Source organism: Empidonax traillii, unplaced genomic scaffold (assembly GCF_003031625.1).
Source record: "Empidonax traillii isolate 1590-97213 ecotype Southwest subspecies unplaced genomic scaffold, ASM303162v1 scaffold199:size790550, whole genome shotgun sequence".
Classification (NCBI taxonomy): Eukaryota; Metazoa; Chordata; class Aves; order Passeriformes; family Tyrannidae; genus Empidonax; species Empidonax traillii.
In genome coordinates this window covers 366,800-388,483 of record NW_020955392.1, presented here as the reverse complement: position 1 = coordinate 388,483, position 21,684 = coordinate 366,800, and the positions used below count along the sequence as shown (strand labels likewise).

The following is a 21,684-nucleotide window of genomic DNA, read 5'->3' as shown; positions in this document are numbered from 1 at the left end:
ATAAGGAAATGTAATTTAACAGGAAAATTGTTTCTTTCATTTCAGACACACTAGTGTTTGATACAGTTACACAGATGAGTGACAATTACATTCCTGTACTAAATTCCACATTCACATCTACAGTACCGAGACTCCAGACATAAATCAGCTTTGGTACTCCTTCTCCTGCAGATCAGATCCTAGGATCACAAGATACAGATGTTCCACATTTCAAATAAGCTATGACATTCTTGGGGGATAACAAGATATCTCTGCTATGGCAGAAACACAACTGAAACAATACCTTACTCTTTAAAGAGATGAAATTTCACCCTTAATATTTCCAGCAGTTACCTTTAATCACAAATGCCAATTTCTTATTCCTTTTAGAAAGCATTCTGCTGGAGACTGCAATTCTTCCCAAATACCTGTTTGTCCTGATGTGAATCAGGAATTACTGACACTGCTTTTGACAAAATTCATAAAATGTCTATATATTATTAACACAATCCATTTTGTTCTTTTTAGATAGGAATTGTTTTCTTGAGCACAGCTATATGCAGATGCATAATTTCCAGTGAAAATCCTTACAAATTATAACTTAAGAATACTGAGCTAAATAGAAAGCTTAATTAAGAACCCTTATGTTTGTTTTGTAGAAGTCAAGTATTAGAGGAAAGCATTCAGACACATATCTGCTGGCAATATGACTAAATAACAGGAAAACAAGTATTAAATTAGTACTGAAAAAACAGATTTGAGAGAGTTGCGTATTTTGGTTTAACAAACTTATCTACTCAAAGTTCATGCTTTACTCATACAAAGCTGACAGATAAATCAAGTACTTTAAACCAGCACTGTTCTGCCCCTACAAATCCTGTGGTGAGCCAGGTGTGTGTTTACTGGCAGTGCTCCAGGGAAATGTCAGCACTTCAGGGGGTGTCCTGGACATACAGAAAGGGCCTGGGCAGCATCCTGGCCTGTGGAGTCACTGCCAGCTGTATCCAAGCTGTGAGGACTTCTCAAACAGAAACCCTCCAATCCCACCTTGTTCAATCACAGTCATAAATACCCTGTTTTGCACTAGTAGTTTTGCAGACGCAGGAGGAGCAGACTAGAACTATATCTTATACTGACTTTCCTGCCCTTCACACGTGCAGGGTACCTGTGCAAACAGCCAGAATATGGATTGGTTCTGCTGCAGTAGCTAAACACTTCTTTATTTCTCCCAAATACTGAACAAGAAACTGACTCCTGCTCCTCATCTTCTCCTAAACATCCCTTCTGCATAGAATAGATTCTAGGGACTGGTTTCCCTCAGTAAGAAAATTTAGGAACAGATGTTATGCTTGCCACTGTTCCCATTTTGACTAAAGCTAGAATTGCTAGAATAACTGATTAGTGCTGGAAACAATGATTTTTTCCCTCATTTCCCATTGTGATGGGACTGGCTTTTAGCAAACCCAATTTGGAGCTGGTTCTCTTCCAGAAAGGAACGTTCTAACCTTTAGTGCCTCCATGCCCGCCTGGATAACAGGAGCGAAGATGGTCTCACTCTCGTTTGTGTCTGCAAACAACTCTGGGATCTGGTCCAACAAGCTACGGAAGAGAAAGGATCAGTGTCTCAGCTTGGCAGCATATTCGGGATCATCCCCAAACATACCTTGTAACATACCAAGTCTTCACACAGGAAGATATTTTCCATGCAAATGTATATTATAAAAATAATACAAGTTTTGATGGCTGTCACTATTTCTTTGCCTCAGAGGTAGAAATAAAGGCCTTGAAGCATCTGCTGGCTTCCCAGGTATTTCCACAGATACATGTGCACCCCCAACCCCAGCTGACTATAAGGTATAATGCATGTCCTAAAGCATTCACATCTTAGTCTCAAAAGGAATGTTTATACTTTACTTGATGACAACTGATCGTGATTCCTCAAAGTCAACAAGGAAACCATCCAGCAAAGGAACAAAAACTTCTGAAACATCTGTGACCACCATCATCTGAGGCTGGGCTAAGCTGCTTTTTACATTGAAGAAGTGGAGGACCTTGTTATAAGTCACAAAACCAACTCGAATTGCTGAGGATTCTTCTTGCTCTTCTCTGTAAGAAAAACAAAACCCAAGTGGTTATAATTCTGAAATTCCGACCTTGCAATAAAAGCATTCCTTCCATATGCAAGGCACTTTCTGATCATTATCTGTGCTGGGAGCAACAAAGCAAACAACCACTGAGCAGATATAACAGCCTCAGTCTTTTCCTTGGGTCAAATTCAAACACCCTGATAAAATCAACTGCTCTATTGTTTGGGTTTTTTTTTTTAATATTTACATCAATGGTGCATCCAGTTAAAAAAGTCCCTAAGATAAAGAATAAACCATGTTGTCATCAAAACATGGGAAAAAGAGGACAATTAGTTACAAGATATGATGAAAAAACAGTCTTTACTTAGGATACATTGTAGTTCAGTGCCACTAACGCTTGATGCCCGATCAGAGCAGAACCCAGGCTTGAATAATATCTGGTGACCTCTGGTGGAGGTGACTCCTGAGAGCACCAGACCCCCCTGCCATCAGCAGCAGCACCACCAAAAAGTACCAGTTAGGACCTTACCAGGTTTGCAGTCCCAACTTCAGTAAGCATTCATTAAAGGGCAATCCTTGTCAAAACCTGGTCTCAATTACTAATAAAACAGCACCTTTTTGTAGCAGGGTTTCTCTTGTAAACAGCAAACCAACCCTTTACCACAGAAACCTCCACTGGCAGTTTCACAACCTGTCTAAAACTTTGACCTAGGCAGAGAAATAATTTTACTCTTCTACAAGTAGCCTTATGTTGGTCTTTTAAAAACGACAGACAAGCCTGAGGAAACTAAAGGGCTTGGCTTTCTCTTTTTTATTTTATTGCTTTTTTTTCAGTGGACATGAAAACTTCAGCCCACATTATTTGGCAGCAGATCTCTGCAGAGTGCCGGTGAGGAGAAGGGTAAATGTGTCTCTTTTGTGATGTAGATAGACTTGCTTTCATTCTTCAACTTTCCCTATTCAAGCCTAGGTGTTTGTAAACTACCAACTGCATTTTGTTACTCCACTCAGGCCTCTTATCTTCAGTCATGACTGATCATGGTGGCAAGCTCTGAGATATTCAGGATAATACCAAATACTTGTGTCTCCAGTGCAATCTTTAATGAAAAAGTACCTGAGAGATGGCCTTACACGGGCATCTGACAAATGAACCCCCCACCCTGGACTGGAATTGCATATCCTGGATTATCCCAAGGATCTTATCTCACACCCTTCCTAACATTGCTCTCTCCAATTCCTAAGTGTATTCTCCCTCTGCAAGTATTATTACTTAGAACACATTTTCTTTTTGGAAGTTCTTTTTTATATGCCTTTATATGTAGACAACGAACATTTTGTCTACATCGCTTTTGAGTCTTTCACTGCTTTAATTTCACTTTGTGTGTCATCATTGTTTAATCTTTATTGAAAACCATACCTATACCCTAAAGCCCATACTACACTGCACTAAAATAATATACTGTCAATAATACTGATCAGCAGTAAGACTGCTACATGTGTGTTTCATGCTCTCAAAGCACATGTGCTGTAATTCATAAAATGTTTGTTGCCCAGAAGACTTGTTCTCCTCTTGGGTACAAACCAGGATAAGAAAGTCTTGCAGTGCAGCAAGAAGCTTTAAATGTTTTGCTAATTAACAGTAAGAGCTAAAGATATAAGCCACCAACACTATGGCTCTAGAGAGAGCGCTCCAGTTCGCGTATTTCCCTGTTTAATTGAATGAAAAAGCATTGCAGTATACACAACTACAGCAAGTCAAGAGTATGAGCTGTGACTGAGCTGAAAACACCACTAGAGTTCACTGCAAGAAAGGAAAAGAATGCAAGCTACACATGCAGTTGGCAGGGCAGATTCTTTCTGTTCATATAGTAAACCCAGATATCAAGGTCTAAGAACTGCCAGCAGTGTTAAAACTTAACATTTTGTCACTATCACCCCAAAAATGCCTGTACTGTAAATTCTGACATTTTCTATAGCTTGGTTTTGCCTTTCAGCACGCAAAGCTGCTTCATGAAAAGTGCAATGTAGTGTAGTGAGTTAAGCAAGGCACATTTCTGTTTCTTTACCTTGGAAGTTTATCTAGCAGAGTCTTCAGCTCATCACATATGAGTTTAACTAGGCCACTCTTTATGTTTCTGTAGGACACATCAATCATGAAGATATAAGCTGGGGGATTTGGAGGCTTCTTGTCCTACACACACAAAAAAAAACATTCACAGAGAAAATTAGACAGTGTCTTGTTATGAGGCAAAAATGTACAGGTGGTACCATAAAGCAATGTAAATACAGTGTTGTTTGAAAAATGTTGTGAATCATAACTGTGACTGACAGAAAGCTGACATGTATTGGGTAAAGTGCAGCCCTGAAATAAAACACTGTCACTGGAAAACAGCATCCTAATGGAACAAACTATCTAAAGGATAACAGCTTATTAGAAAAGATGCAAACCAAACATTTTATGCTGGAATTCAAGTGTTTAAACAATATGGTTTGCCAAGATGCAATATAATTTTGTTAATGCTGAAATTCAGCTTTTGTTAGCATTTTTCCTCTAACAGCTGTTCAAGGGATTTCTAACCAAGCTGGAAACAGAAAGTACACCTTAGGGACTGAACCAGAATTAAAACATCTCAGTTCTCAGCAGCACTCAGTGGTGAATGTCTGCATCCTGTCTCTGCCTTGCTGTCTCACGCTCCAACACACTGGACAGCAAACTGCGCTTTCAGGAATAAGCTGATTTCTGTAAGACAATCAAAGCACAGGAGTGGAACATTCCATGTATGTAACTGCTGCACACACAGCATATGGGGATGGGGCTGGTATGGATTCCTTTGGGAGTTACTCTTGTCCACAGTGTCAGTGCACACACTACTGACACAGGTTTCTGTAAGTAAGAAAGAGTAAGAGGAAGGGGGTTTTGTTTTTTTAAAAAAAAGAGTGCTTAGAGATGTACCTAGGGAGATCACATAAAGTGAACAGAGCAACAGTAGTCATCACAGTGCCTAAAATGAGTTTTCCTAATTCCCATGAAGAGGGCAGTGGTCATCATTACTTGGTGTCAAATTCAGGACAGCTTTTTCATTAGACTGTTTCACTGCCTTCATACAGAGTTCTGACTACTTAAGCAAATTATACTTGTTAAAGTAAATCTCAGAACTAACTCCATCTAAGAAAAATTCATCTAACCCTTGAATTATGACTTACGCTTAGTCCCTGGCACACTTTAAACTAAACTAAACATTATACCCTTGATCGCACTCACTTGATTCATGTAAATCAGGATTAATTCCCGAGAACTGAAACCAGGCAGTATTTTTCAAAGCCGTTCTGTTGACTTGAATCCTAAAGTTTCAAAAACTGCACCAAACATTGCTTCCAAACTCTTGTATCAGATCGCCATTCATAAAGAATCTCTGCCTAATTTCTGACAAATATATGGCAGAAACGAGGGCTCGTGCTCTCGGCGCATCCGCTAGGCAGGAGTGCAATAATGCAAACCAGCTGGGATTTGTTAACATTTTTTGTGGCTGTTCATCCTTGTCATTTGATAAGCACAAAAGGAAATGACTTCTCAGTTCTGGTCTTGAATTGGATTTATAAAAGATTTAAACCTCTACAACTCAGAGCCAAATGAAAAGTGAATTATAAAATAATGTTAACTTCTGTAACATCTAATGACTTGGCATTTCCAGTGTGACTGTTAATTCCGTAAGAGATTTCTTTTTTTTAACATTCCAGTAAGTCTGTGGATGGGTCTTTGCAACAAGCTAGCAGAGAACTATGGAAATGGCACAGAGCCATTCAGCACACAGGAGGTTTCAGAATTTGATGGAGCTACACTGGATGCACACTGAGCATCCCACACTGTATCTGTAATGCCTCCTCACCACAATTCTCTTCTGTTTTGTGGTTTAACCCAGGTTTCAATCATATCTTTATAGGTTATCTCAGGGATTACACTGGATTTGGAGCAGTGCCTACTCAAAAAGTAGAATTAAACCTGTCCATTTTCTTCATACCAGCAATAATCTGATGGTCTGAGGAAGTTACTGATAGCTACTTCAAGACTTCGTAGGGCCCAGTTGCCTTTCCTAACCTTACCATGACCTCAACTCCACTCCTGAGGAGAAAATTCTGCCTGATTTCAGCAAGAACACAAAAATATGTCCGTGCTGTGGTCAGATGAAATCACACTTGCAGTTTTGTAAAATGAGCTAAAGTTTGAAAAGTTTAAGTAATTTATGAGCCCAGAACTATCAAATTCAGTTCTCTAATAAAACCAACTACAAACATTTACAGAGACTTGAGTGGGTTTTGGACTGAGTCCTTTAGTGCATCAGTATTAGGGGAGAGAACTCATTCCATTGTAACTTAGTAGTAAGAACACCAAAACTACTCTTGCCAGGGAAAGATTACAAGGTCAAATTCCCTTGCTAAGGTTTTCAATATTGGGAAGGCAATTTATGTGTGTGTCTGTCTTCAGAATCCATAGAAGACATACATCTAAAATTCCTCAGAATCTCCAGTATATCCCTAAACGATGCAACACACCAGGCAGTAGCAAATGAATGCCCCATTAAAGACTGGTGATCCACGACTTTGCTGTGCTGTTTGCTATTATTAATTGCTTGTCTCACACTCTGCAGCACAAAAGAACAAAACATTACATTCTCCACGTGTATCTACATTTTCTAGAATGTTCCTGAACTCTGACACTCACCTTACAAGCGCATTTATAAAAGATCTTGTTTGCCTTGACATAACAGTAGTTTGCAGACTGGAAATACTCACTCTGCAATAGTCCAAAGTAGCAACATATTCATAAGATCCCAGGGACAGCTCAGGCCTTTCATAGTGGTCTATCCGTCGGCCCATGTGGTCCAGGTGTTGAAAGAAGAATGAAGGGACTACAAGCCAACAAAAGAACCAGGGAAGAAACACTGACAATTTGGAAAGGAGGGGAACAACACAACACATTCTTTCAGCAGATGTGGTGTACTAAGGTAGGCTCCTCTTTTTCTTATCAAGGGAAGAGTTTAAACACTTCTCCAGGTTGCAATGGGTTTTTTTCCCCACATTGGCTTAAAAAAACCCAATCAAACAGAACTCCATGACGTCCTGGTAATGCCAGCTCCTTCTGGAGTTGTCATGCTGACCCAGGTCATTTCCACAGGCAGAAGCCTGTTTCCCTCAGGATACAGACTTAGAGATTAATTCAGATTAATTCAAATCACAGCCCTGGCCTAGTGTACAAGGGCATCAGGTCCATTATACTGTGAAACTTTTGCAGCTACAGGTAAAAAGTAGTAAATTAAGTGGGTTTGCCACCAACAGTTTAACAGAGCCAGTCTAAGGCTTAGAGGCACTCCGGGGAAGAGTCACCTCTGGGTTTTAGCTCCTTGTTCCTCATGAATACATAGTCAGAATGCTTATTTTTCACATTTTTGCCTGTAAAAGTGCAAGCGTGTGAGGGGAATATCAACCTTGTTTCTCGGCCATTTTTAGTCCTCATCAAAGTTTTTTTTTTTTCTATAACTGGTTTCTGACTTGGATAAAAGACACTGTAGTAATACAAAGCATGATTTAAAATGACACTGCAACTTAAATGTCTCTCTTAAAGTGTTCCCAGTGCATTTATATTTCCCTTTATGAGAGTTAACAAACTATGAAATTTATAATCTGCTACGCTTGCCCAAACATTAGAGCTCAAGGCAGAAGAGCGGCTGGAGCAGGTCTGTCAAGGTTCACGTTTCACAGTTGAAAAGATGACTGTATTAGGGAAAGCACTATCCCCTGTGATCCAGCTGAGCAAATCCAACTTGATACAAATGTCTAGAAAGGCTAGTTCTGGCAAAGATTTGGGATTTAGCCAAGAGCACAAGAACAGTTATGAGTCACATGCAGCACACTTGAACAAATATGGCATGGTATCTTCTGTGAACACCAACACTTGTCACAGTAAGATTAATGGCTTAGTTAACCATTGCAACCACAGTCACGGACAGGACAAGGCTAACATGGTTCTATATATCTGCTTCTTGCTGGACATTTACATTTCCTAAAGAAATTAATTTTTTTCCACACAGAAGTTGATTTCAGTTAACACGAGCAGCTTTGTATCTTAGGGTGGCATAAATTTTAAAATAAAGTTCTGATCATACCAGACTGGACTTCATGAGTCAGCATTGTTTTCCATACGTGTTTTTTTTTTTTTTTAAATTGTACTGAACAAATGTTTCTCTGTATTTGTGAAATAAGTGTAGTTACTGCATCTCCCTAAACTATTTTCTCAGCAAATCTGCAAGAAAATCATTGTAGCGATACAGTTTCTTTATAGTGTTATGGAATTTGCATGACTCACAGATCAGAGAAACACCACTTACCATCATTTATACAGTTACAAAATCCACACTGGTATCTTCTCCCACCTTCAATGAACTGCATGAAGGGACACATGTAAGCTTTGCATCGGTTGCATCGGATCGGTCCAGTCTCCCCATGGTTGACAAGATAAAGGGGTGTCTACAAGAAGAGGTACAGAGGGAGCAATGCAAACTTGAAACCAAACTGAGCTAGAAAGGGGTAAGTCAGATTTAACTCTTGTTGGAGATCACTGATTAAGAGATCATTCATCATTCAGCATTCACCCAAAATCTGTGGTAGGGTTAGCTCAACCCCAGGGATCTCCCCAGGGGCTAAATTTACAAGTTCACGGGCTGTATTCTGGTATTTATCAGAAAAAAGAGAAGGATTCAGACCAAAAGCCAATGAAGTTTTGAAAGCATTGGAAGTTAGGGCTCCAGGCTGACTTTCCAGCAAAGGGTAATTCTTACAGCTCACTAAGAGAAATCTCTTGGAGTCAGGTCTTTTTACCTTCTCTGTCAGACTGAGCTTTATCTGAAGAAATCTGCTGCTCATCTACTGCAAATGGATATTTGCAAAGGAACCTGCTCATATTTTGTCCTAAATGCTGCCCCCCCCCATGTCACATGCTACACTCATGTTTAAACGATGTCAGGGGAACCAGCTGGAGCAGGAGATTTAGGACAAATACTAATATTTATTGAAGGCAAGTACATCCAGCAAACAAGGCAAGCGCCTCAAGCACTCGGCAGTTTAATAACACTGACCACGCTCACTCAGAGCCCCTGCCAAACCCCACAGCTAATGGCAGACATTTGCCAGATGCCCCTTTCCCCAATAACTGCAGCCATTGAAAGATTCCTGTCCTTATTCCTGATGTTAGAAAAGTCAGACCCGACACCACTACAAAAATGGAAGTTTGTTCCACTATTTGGGAAACTCTATGGGTTTTATTTTTCTTTCTTACTCCTTTCAATCCCAACTAAAAATCTCTGACCATAAGCTTAAGAAGTGTCCAGAGTTTGGACACAGAACAGATGCCTAAAAGAAGAAAAATGCTGACAATGCCTTTTAATGCTAAAACATCACACTAGTACTTTTTTAAATTATTCTGTCTCTTCTTGAGGAATGGATATATTTCATCTATGATACATGTTATCTTTTATTGGGGCAAAAGAGTCTTTGGACACCTAGAAAATCACTCCTGTCTTCTAGCATTAACTACTTGCATAGATTTTATAGTTTGTTTATACTTTACAGGGACTATTTTACCCATTTATTTCTCCAAAGGGTTTAATGCCTTTTGCCAAGGATTTTCTACATACGAGTGCATTTTACTACATGGGTTTAAGTGCTCCCTTCTGCTCCACTGAGATATTATTTTACTTTGTGTTCTTTCCTCTATGAAAATTGAGTTTGCCCCAAATTAACCCATAATGCCAGCTGGCAAACTCTGAGGGTCATTTTTCAGACATGAAAGCCTTGGCTATAAACCCTGCTCATCAGCCACAATCGCTTAATAAGGTTTAAAAGTTCTGGGCTTTGTTCATTACTTGGCAATTTTCTGATTATCATTCTGCTGTATTAGTTTAATGAGACCTGGATCTGGTTTGCAGTTAATATTATTATAGTATCTGACCTGGTAAGGGAAAAAAACAAGACTAAACCAACTCCTGATATATTTATACACGTTGATTCAGTAATTTTAAACCTTGGTTTGATACATTTAATGTTATCCAAGAGCTAAGAAAAATTAGTCCCAAATGTTTATATTTTGAAATACCACAATTAAGACCTTTACAGAAAAAGCATGAACAAGAACAATAAAAAAATAAATGCCATGGAATTCAGAGCCCAGGTGTCTACATTCTTACACATACCTAATAAATTACCTTTTAAAGACAAAAAAAAATGAGGAAAAAAAATAAATCCACAAAGTAAAACAAGCAAAAATGTGTGAGGCAGAATTAAGGATTCTGTCTAACAAAGAAAAATTCTGCAAAAAAGCTCTTTGTGTACCCTTACTGATTTATTAATTAATTAAATGGAATTTACACCTTAGTATTTTCTTCAAATAATGTAAAACATTACCTCAATAACGAACACATCTAAAGATAAAGCAATTTGTGATAATTTAAGAATAGGCACTGACCAAAAGCACCAAAACCCCACTTTTGATGAAAACAACATAGTTGTGAAAGAAAATTTATTTCAAACCCGGTGAAATCTTTCAGTGCATTTCACTGCAAAACTAGACAGTTTACCCATCAAGAGAAAAGAATTTCTGCTGGGCTGTGTAAACTGCATTTCCAAATGTCAAAGTCATTTTTGCCAGGGTAAAATAACTTAAAAGAAAAAAAAAGGGTAGGTTTCTGTGGGAATGTACAAAGACAAGTAATTCTGTACATGCATTAAAATGCAAGAAATCATGAGTTTAAAGTAATGATACATAAACAAGCAAAACAGTCAAAAGAGAGATATGGCACTAAATGGGCAAGTGTTGTTTGCTGTGCTCCACTCTGTAGATGTCACTGTACACCAGAAGAAGCAGCAGAGGGATCTCTTTACGATCTCAGGGAAGTCAGTGGCAAAATCACAGGAGCAGGGGAATGAGAGAAAATTAAAAAATACCTTTTTTCATTTTGTTTTTGACCAGTTTTGGTTTTTTTAAGCAAATGCAACAGTCCTGGGTTTTTTTCCCTTTCTACCTGTAAAGTATCAGCATTCTCTTTCCTCTCTTACATCTCTACCACTGAGAAGTGAATCGAGTGAGATCTCTACCACCACTGTGTGGACATTTGCAAGACTTGTGGACTTGTGTTCTTCTCTACTCCCTCATCTCTTCAGAAACCTTTGACCACCAAAGAGAGAATAGACACGGACCTCACAAAAAAGGAACACTCGGGTATTGATTGTTGGCGTTCCAGCACTATTAAATGTAAATATTTCTCAAAACCAGTGACTAAACAAATACTTGCTAGGCTAAATCAGAACACACAAAAGGGATTCCTGTTCTGTAAGTTGGGAGAGTAGAGGGGCACAACGAGTCAGTTGAGCTGGGAGGCAGAACACTCTAATTTCAGGTTACAGCGAAGGAGGATTGGGCAGCAGAGATGGAAAATGCTGTAAGAGACCTGCACAGACTTTCTCCTCCACGGAACCTCGAGGCCCCCCTGAAGTGCAAGCCCTGAAAGCTGATCTGATAAACCATAACTTAACCCCAAATAGAGCTGCGATAGCAGGAGTTTTATTTTGGAAATATTTCAGCAAGAACTCCTCTCAGGAGTCAGAACAGTATCACAAAGCAATAGATAGACTTTGATGGCACAGCTCCAAGATGGAACACATCCATAAAAATTTCCAAAGGGACTGTAACCTGCACTTTCAAGTCTGAGAAAGCTGAATTACTATTGCTTTCTATAAAACTGAAGTCCTGACACACTCCTGAGGGTTTCCTGTGATGCCTGCAAAGTATCAGCAGGGCCACAGCTGGAAATTGTAAGCGTAGGAGTAAGGGACTGTGATGAAGCTCAAGATCATCGTGGCACATCTCTGGAAAGGCATTCTAAAGAGAAAAATCCTGAGAGAGAGATCCTCTGGAGAACAAGAAAGGCACATGCAAATACTGAAGAAAAGGAGCCATTTTTGACACAACAAAACAAACAGATCAGTGTCCCTACCACACCTTTACTCGTGCCCAGAGGAGGAACAGTTCCCTATCCTTTTGAAGAATATTACCACTGGAAAACATGGAGTGTCACTCTCTGCTATGTAACATTGCACGTTACATGAGACAAGTTACCTTTTCAAATGCAAATTATCTCAGAGGGAAACAATTCTGTTCTGTTTAATTAGTACAGTAAAAAGACAAGGAAAAACTCTGACTAATCAGAGAGAATTTTGAAATGTAACACTGATGTTTTTGGAAAGAAACTAGGTCATGAACCCAAGTGTCTCTGTTCCCTAGCACTGTTGAAGGGGTTTGTTTTCTTTTATTCTATCATCATAGATTGCTTTTGAGAAAGATTAACCAGTCTACAAATAATCCCTTGGTTCTGACTTGCTTTACTGATTCGCATTAAAATGTCAAGAAAGCATTTCCCTTTGTGATATTCCCACTGTCTTTTATCAGAAGCCATTCCCTCCAAAGGCAGAAATTGTTTTGCCTGTTCCTGGTTTTCAGATGTTGAACATGATGAGCCCTCTCAGCTGATGACTCGAGCCAATTTGGACTATCTCCTCTGCAAGGTTCACAGCAGGTTCAAGTACTTTCCATAACACAGTCCTTTTCCATCTGTATTTCCCTGTTTGCTTGCAAGACTGCAGCATGGCTAAAGCATCAGCCACATGATGCAGGATCTCTTGGCTCTATCCTGGTTTTTACAGACCACGTAAAACTGCAAAAAGCATGTTCAAACCTCCTTACTCAAAATCCCTCCAGACCTAGGCTGAACACTGACCCGCACACACAGCACTGCAAAACAGGCCATGGCAGGGCAGAGGAACTGCAGGTGGACACTGCACATGGGATACGATCCAGGGTGTAGTAAAATAAACAGAAAACTAGTTACTGATTTCAGTGGATCATACCTCAGACTATCCTTGAAATCCTCACTCAGCATTCCCTTTTTAAGAGGAATATTGCAATTAATTGAATAGAGTTGGCAGCGTGAAGAGTGTAAATCCAACCTACTCTATTCAACATGAGAAGGATTTTTAAAAGTTTGAGGAGGGGGGTAAATGTATGTAATAATGATAAAATTCTGATGTAAAGAAATACCAAAATTAGCTAGTTTGTCTGAATTTCCATATCATATGGGTAACAGAAGGGAGGGGGGTGTGGAAAAAGTTCACTCGGTGTTTGAGAGGTGCACCACAAGTTCTCCAGGTCATGATCCCAGAGCGGGAATACCAAGTGTTAACAAGTCAGAGCTCTCCAGCACCTCTCTGCTCTGTAGTGCTGACTGTTACTTGGATGTAGGACATGCTGTATCTCAAGTGAAGGTCAGCAGCCAGGATTAACTGGTGATATAAGCAGGAGCATGAAATTGGATAATCGAGAAATGGTGCCTTCCAAACTGTTAGCACTTTAAACCATCAGATCTCCAGCAAGACCTGCCTCAGCCCAGTGTACACTCAGCCCAGCAAGAGAGGAGCTGGTGCAGAGGCCCAGACACAGGAGGAGAACAAGGGAAGGTCTCAGAGGCAGATCAAACTTCCCAGCACAGCACTGTCACTCTCACGTTGTCTGCCCCCCACCCCTGAGGGCAACAGGCACATGTTAAACCACATGGCAGGACTGAGGTTCATGCCTGAACCGATCCACAGCTCCACTTCCCACATATCAGTGTCACAGCAGTCCTTGTCTGAGATTTTGAGGCAACATTCTCACACTGGCTGTAAACCCATTGAAAAATAAGGCAGGCAAGTTTTAGAAAGCTTTCCTACAGAAATGGTAAGGAATAATTACAAGGGAGGTAGTCCAGGCTCCCCTGCTCACAGGACTTTCACATTAAAATCAGAAGTTCGATTTTCAGTGGTTTGTGCTCACTCTGGCTTCACCCCATGCTGGCAACATTTTTATTTTTTGCAAATCACTTGAGGAGAACTCTAGAGGATCTTCAAAACAGCAGACTGAATTTGGGCACTAAATACTGTTACTACTGACTTCATGACAAGCCCAGTCCCTTACTGTATGGTCATATCAAGGTAAGTTTATCCTCTCATGAATTTTTGAAGAATGCTAAGTAAATGATAAACCTGACAGCACAGTTAGAACACAGGCACAGCCTGTACCACACAAAGATAATGGGCACACTGGGATATCCATTGTGTTTTAGAAGGCCAAGCACCACCTAATGCAAACAAAGCTGTGACCATTTCTAACATGCTCTAGAACATCCTTAGCACAGGCAATAAAGAGCACTCATGGAATATGCAGCTTGGGGTTTAGAGAACTAATACTTAAGTTTATGTATAAATTCAAATGTAGTGTAGTGACCTCAGAAGCAATACTTCTCCCAGATGAAATTCTGAATCAGAAGAACATTAATAATGTTATTCACAACCTTTTAGCAAGCACGGAAACAAACCCCCACTTTGGATTTCAGGTCCATTCTCGCCTGCTGGGCTTTTATCAACTTTAGAGATCAAATATATGGTTTTTTAAACCTTTTATGCACATACATATATAGGTGGATAGACAGATGTGTGCACAAATACATAATATATAACATTTTTCGTAGGAGAGAAAAGCAATTGCTGACTTAGGATCATGCATGAAAGTCTAATGAGTGCAGGGTCTCCTTTCTTCTCAAAAAACTAGAGCTGTTTCTCTTTTGAGGTATTACTGTGAATTTTTAAACTGTCTACTCATGTTTTCATTCCTGAGAACTTTCACAACAGCAACTCTCTTGCTCCTATTCTTACACAGCTAAATATATTAAAGAAAGAAACTTTAATTAGAAAAAAAAAATCATAGAAACATTTAAGAGTCTTTTAATTGGAGATGAATAAAATAGTTCTGCCTATCTGCAGGCTTTCTTGGACACTGTTCATTAGTAAACATGCCTCTAAGGCTAATTAATTTATTTTCACTGAAATCAGAGAGAATTGGGCATGGTTAAATTGCCCTGCTGCATTCCCAAGCCAACCAGAGCTGATTGCCACAGGAGTACTTGGAAAATACCAGGAGACCTTTTGTAATGTGAACAAAAAACAGCACTGAATAACTTCACCTCTGTAGCACGGAGACCTGGGATGGGTTTAATGCCCTTTATAAAAGTCAAATCCTTTTTTCAATGTTAGTTTTGAAGGTCAGTAGGAACTGTTACTTCACAAATACCACATCAGATAGGGATGTTCCTGCTCTGAGTCTCTCTTCCCTGGATACTCCTGCTACTATGGTAGCTGGCATGCTTCAAGCAGACTCCAGAACCATCAAGAATATTTGCATGCAACTACCCTCCTTCTCTTTTATTCCCACTGAGCTACAAGTGAATGGCCCAAGTAAGGGGCAGTGTGGAACTGAGTTATGAGGTGTGCTGGTTTGGCTGGGGCACAGTGACCTTTCTCACTGGGGCTGCTGTGGGGCTGTGGTTTAGATTTGTATTGAATACAGGGTTGATGACAGAGAGATGCTTTTGTTATTTCTGGGCAGGGATCACACAGAGCAGAAAGCTTTTCTGCTGGGGAGGACACTGGAGGTGCCTGGGAGGTTGGGAGGAGACACAGCTGGGACAGGTGACCCCAAGTGACCAAAGGGACATTCCAGACCATGTGACATCACACTCAGGATATAAAGTGGGAGGCATTTGGAATGATGGGACTTTTTTCCCATAATTTTTTTCCCATGCATGATGGGGCTCTGCCTCCTGGAGATGGCTGAACAGCTGCCAGCAGTGGATACAACCTGAACACCATGAGAAGCAGGAATTCATTCCCTGTTTTGCTTTGATGACATGCACAGGTTTTGCTTTCCCTAATAAACTTTGTCTCACAAAATTTTCCAGCTGTCAGCCTTCTGATTCTCTCCCTGACCCCACTGGTGGGGGAGTGCGGGAGTGGCTGTGTGGAGCTTGGCTGACCTAAGCTAAGGACACACAGACCTGTTCTGACCCTCACTCTAGGGCTGATGTCATCTATGCCTCTGCTTAGCAAGCATGGGTTTGTAACTGTAATGTAGTAACACGATTTACATAGTGGCATCCAACACACAACCTTGAAGTAATATGTGTGGATAAGTAAATTATGTGTAAATTGAAAACACAGTAACAAGTCCAGTTTAAAGAGCAAAATATAAACCTTTCCTCCTGAAGTCCTAAATTCGCTCCTAAAATATGAGCGTGTTCTGACTGTGAAGTTTCCAAGGTAACAGAGTAACATCTCTGGCAGATTAAGGTTAGAGCTTGCACAGTCTCACAATATTTCATTTACTGCTGTTGCAACAATCAGCTTTGGCCAGTGGCTAAGATGAGACCAACCCCATCTGAGGAATGCAGTCTGCAGAGGACGATGCACACACAGAACGGCAAATGCCATTCAAGCAGCCCTTTGCAGTTAGAGAGCAATAGGCAAAGTAATTTTTTGCTTGAGTGTCATCTTTGATGGCAAAACAAATTGTCAATATTGTTGGCCAGCTAAGTGCATATAACTGTTACTTTTAATTTTTTTCTTTCTCTATGTACAGTTGCATAGTCAGGTTCTTCTTCTGCTACAATTCCACAGGACAGTCAGAGTATCCAACTTAGCACAAACCAATTACAACATCCTTATAAAGGCATTTCCCAGTCTAAATTTCAAGTCTGTATAAAATTAGTCAGGAATTTTGATTACAATATGAATAAGGTTTATATAAATGTCAGATTTTCAAGTCACTGTCCTCATCTCTTTCAGAATTACATCCTTACCATACCAACAGTGGTGCATGGACCAACATACAAGTATTTTAGAGGGTACATTTTAGGCCTATTTTTCAAAGTACACTAAAACCAAAAAGGTAGAAAAAAGTAACTCAGAAAATTTACTTCAATTAGGAAGAGTTCTGCTGCAAAAGCCATTGCTAAACCTGGCTCTGAACATTCATTCCAACAGCGCAACAAAAATCTTTCTGCTCCATGATGAAGTCTTGGGAAGCAATCCAATTCCAAATTATTTACTACCAAATGCAGACTAGCACAGGCACACTCCATAAAGAAAGCCTCATCTAATGCAGGATTTGGGCACCTCTAAATTAGGCATTGTGAAAGCAAGCTTACAGGCAAGGCCTTCAGGGTGGCATAAGACTTTCTGGGTGAGCACCTGCAGATGCTTGAGAGTTCTGGGCTCTCCATCCCATGGATGGCAGGCTGACACCCCAGCGGAGCTAAACAAAACCCCCAGACATTAATCTGGCACCAGCTAGTTGAGAAACTGAAGTAAAATAGCATTGCCTGAGAAACTGTCAAATAAAAAGACTGTCAAATACCTGTCCAATACCATACTCCAGGTAGACTCAGAGCTACGAGCCCGAAGCCTCACTGCTCTCTCCCAAACGAGGACACCAACAAGGATGCTTTGGAAGTTGTTTTATTTTAGTAACTGCAAGATGTGTGTGTGCTTAGGCTCCCATTTACCACATGTATGAAGGTGTGTCACATGTGCAGGGCTGCTACTCTCACTGTGGACCAGCACAGAGGACTTGGACAGTGTGCCCCAAAGACATGGACAAAATCATTCTCTGCTGGATCTTGGACAATCCAGAGACCAGAACATGCAACACAATCAATACAGAGAGCAGGACAGACATGTCACCAGTTGCTCTTTCAGAAACTTCTCTTCAAAAAATTTCCTTAAAAACTATCATCATTGGATAGTTTTAAAAAGCTTGCAGGTAGTATGGACAGTTTTACTGTCTAAACAAACTCAGAGTGAACTGCTGAGCTGTTCATAAAACCAACTGCTTAACTTAGCTGCAGTGCCCAAAAGGAAGAAAGGCAGTAATGGAAAAAGAAATTCTGGGTGATCCCAGAGCTACAGACTAGCAAGTATTACCTCCACAGAAGGCAAACAGGCAGATATTGCAATGGAAGAGAAGATAAACAGACACATGGATAAATAAGATATGCAGAGGAAGAGCTGATGCAGCTTTTATGAAGGGATGTCATGACAGAGATCTATTGAACTCTGTCAAGGGTTGACCACCATGGCAATAAGCATGCCCAAGTTCATACAATCCTTTTGAAAAAAAGAGTCTTCTGATAGAATCCCTAAGCAAAAGCCCTTAAATGAGCTAAGCTCTTCTGTTATTTGGGATAACAGGTTCCTGTGAATAAGTAATGAAATAAGTCAGAAATCAAAGGGTAACATTCAAATGATGGCTTTTACAGTGGGCAGATGTTATCAGCAAGCACAAGGATCTGTTCTCCAATGTGAGCCTTTTAACACATTCCTAATAGACAGGAGCCACCAGTAAGATGTTTAGTTGGAATCATTTCGTATGCATTTCTCACCCTCCTCAAACCATAACTGCACATAACTGCTAATAAATGTTGTGTCTATATAAACATGTGCTTCAAACTAAGGCTACAGCCTGCTTAGCCTTCTCACTGGCTACAGAACAGGAGCAGCAGAACCTGAGTCCCAGCAAGCCCAAGGTGCGTTGCAGGAGGTGGGGATTTCCCTAACTCTTCATATTTGTTTAATGTATGAACGTCTTAGTTAAAACTAAAGAAGGAGATAGGGGGGATCCAAAAGAAAATTCACAAAGTCACTTGTCTTTGTTCCTGACACAAAAAAAAAGACATTTATAACATTGCATCACATGCTAGTTATTCACCTCAGTCAATTTGCTAACCATGCAACTCTACCTAGGAAACCATATTATCATCCCTGTAAAAACCAGGGCCTTCCAAGCAGCTCAGCTGCACTGCTCCTCCTCAAAGTTCACTCCTCTGAAAAGGTTCAACAGCTTTTAGCTCAGGAACAACAGCATTTCTGAGAAGCATTTAATTAACTGAAAAGTGAAATATTAGATTACCATCAACAACTATTTCTAAAAAAAACAGATTCAAATAAATAGGAAAGATCACGGCAGAGAACAATGACAAAACTACTAAGGAGCAAAGAAGGCGGCAGTTTAGATATTTAAATATTTCAAGCTAGGGATAATTATTTGGAGTTGTTTATATTTGATTTTACAATGTGAAATACTCTTTTAACTAACTTTTTTTTAGCAAGTAGTATTAAATGTTAAATCAAGATCACATGGTTTATTCGGGGTCTGGAAACATTCATACATCTCCAAAACAAATTCATGTAGGGTTTGGTCTCTGATGATAACTGTGAGAGCTGTTTTATTTTTATAGACTGTTGCTAAAGCACTGGTGGACTAAAAATAAGTTCTGTCAAACAATGATACTGTATTCTCAATCTATAACAAACAAATACTTTCCATAGATCATCCAAATCAGGAGAGTGAAAATGGACTGTTACTGTTGAGAAATAATAAATTAGGACTTGGTAAAGATAAGATTCTGAAATGCCTAGTGCTGTCAAGACACTAGGCAGGGGAGGTAAGGTATGAATATTTTAACAGCCTTTGTCTCCAATGATATATAGTGCATGGGTAATATTCACTAGTTTAGAATTTTCTAGATTGGCTCAGGTTTTTTGCAGCAAAGTGCATGGCCTCCCTGGATTTTGTCCCTCTAACTTCCATCTTCAGGGATTTCCTGAATAAATCCCTTTCACTTGGTCTTCTGAAGCTCAGTGCCTACATGCCAAGTGCTGGTAGCTTACCTGTTCTTGGGATCCGAACACAACCCTACAGGCATCTCTAATTAAGGGTCACCACTTTATGTCTTAAATTCACTCTCACATGTAATTAAACATTTCTGAATTAAAGCCTCATTTATGATCTTTTCTCCAGTTACTATCTGAATTTTGACACTGGCTTTTCTGTCATGTTTTTATTGTGCAGCATTACCAGGTTACAATTCTGCATCTTAGCAGCATTAGAACTTTCTTACTCTTTCAACCACAACTTGATGTGAAGGCTGATACTGCAGCCTTCTTGGACAGGTATATTTTTATGTCTTCCCTTGCATTCACTTATGTCGGCCTTGTGTCCCCTCAGCTTCAGAATGTCATTTTAAGAAATCCACCACCCTTCTAGATGTTGTCACACTTCTCAGACACGATATTACTCCATCGGGTCTCAGCTGCCTGGAGAGTTTTTTGCAGGGTATGAAGCAACAGCATCTTCATCTTTTCATTCCACTACATTTGTGACATTTTGAATTTATTTTATCTCCCTGCAGGGACCAAACCCTCCTTGTCTTGGGGTTCTCCCCAAACACCTTATACTTATTCAAAGATATGCATGAGATCTTTCATTTAACACCCTTATGTTTTTACCATGATTTTGTGTTATTTTCTCTCAGAGACAATTTGTAATCCATTCTTTATTAAAAACAGAGATATCTGGTCTACACCTCTTCAGATGTCCATGTTAAAGTCTGTGCATTTCTCAGCTCCTGACAGTTCTTTCTCAGATATTAGTTTAAAAAAAAATAAATAAAATCACTTTGTATGTTAATATTCACACTTCACTTTTGGAGACAGGACACCAGTCCCTGTGTGCAGACATTCCATTTGGTTGATGTCCCATTTACAGGGTGAAAAGAACCCAGTGTCTAAGGAACTTAAATTTGCCTTTTAGACTTGCTAAAATCCCAAACTACCCTTTCCAGTTTGGATCTTCAAAGTCACTGACCTAAAACTCCTATTTGAAAGTTCCCAGGATCTTTTATGTCCATCCCCCCCATGTTTTTAGGCAATGGAAGCAAATCCTCAGAGTTCAATTTCCAGTTGACCACTGTTACTATGAATGCAATTGACAGCTTATTTAAAAAAAAAAAAAAAAAGAAATCATTACAGCCATTAATTCCAAAACTTCAGGAAGTGTTCCAGCCTCTGTCAGCTGGAGCACTATTGATTCTTCAGAGTAAAATCTGAACAGAGTCAAATAAACAGTATCTAATTGACAGAAGAAAATGCTGCTAAATGTTGCTGTGCTCTCCCCCTCATGTACAAATCTCATTTTATCAGTGTCAATAGCCAGTTATTTCTCTCCTTTTTTTTTTAATCTAAATTTTTGCTGCAGTTCAGATTACACAGTGTCAGCCAAGGCATGGATAGGAGTGGATATTTTTGGTATTATTTAGGTCATGTGGACACAACAAATGCTACATACAAAGCAACAAAAATCAATCCTCATATTATCCAGAAAGGGGAACAAGGTATGGTTTCTCTTTTGTTTCTGTCTTAGTACAGTAATAGCGTAAGTAAAAAATAAAATACATATAGACATGAATCTGTGGCAATAGACCACTGAAAATTCAAATGTATTTTATATACTGCTCTTGATTCATCTTCATCTCTAAGTGATGATGAACTGCAGTTATAGAACACTCATAAATCTGTCACTTGGATGACCTCACTAGCTCAGAGCTTGTTCAGTATGACTTTAGCAACCCAGAAAGGCAGAGTGTGTAACATGCATCATAATGGATTACGTCTGCTGAAGTCCCGCTCAAGTCCTCCCAGTTCAAGTGAGATGGGTCAGTGTCTCAGCTGTTCCCACCCATCTCACCAGCTGCACAAAGCAGTTGTGGCCATTTCCCACCCATGGTCCACTAAACCCTTGTAGCCATTGCTTTTCTTCCTCCTCTCTGAAAAGAAACAGAACTGAAATTCTGACACTGAGTATGTCAGA

The 21,684-nt window shown here is 39.8% G+C and overlaps 1 protein-coding gene across 3 annotated transcripts in view; it reads right to left on the bottom strand.

Moving 5' to 3' along the window:
- SEC24D (SEC24 homolog D, COPII coat complex component) overlaps nucleotides 1-21,684 on the bottom strand; it is a 44,899-nt gene that overhangs the window by 7,851 nt on the left and 15,364 nt on the right. For all 3 annotated transcript variants that reach the window (XM_027886980.1, XM_027886978.1, XM_027886979.1), the window contains exons 9-13: nucleotides 8,450-8,588; nucleotides 6,858-6,973; nucleotides 4,133-4,257; nucleotides 1,894-2,085; nucleotides 1,485-1,578 (exon numbers count right to left, since the gene is read on the bottom strand). In XM_027886980.1, coding sequence (XP_027742781.1) covers nucleotides 1,485-1,578; nucleotides 1,894-2,085; nucleotides 4,133-4,257; nucleotides 6,858-6,973; nucleotides 8,450-8,588 — 666 coding nt within the window. The remainder of the gene's footprint in view (nucleotides 1-1,484; nucleotides 1,579-1,893; nucleotides 2,086-4,132; nucleotides 4,258-6,857; nucleotides 6,974-8,449; nucleotides 8,589-21,684) is intronic.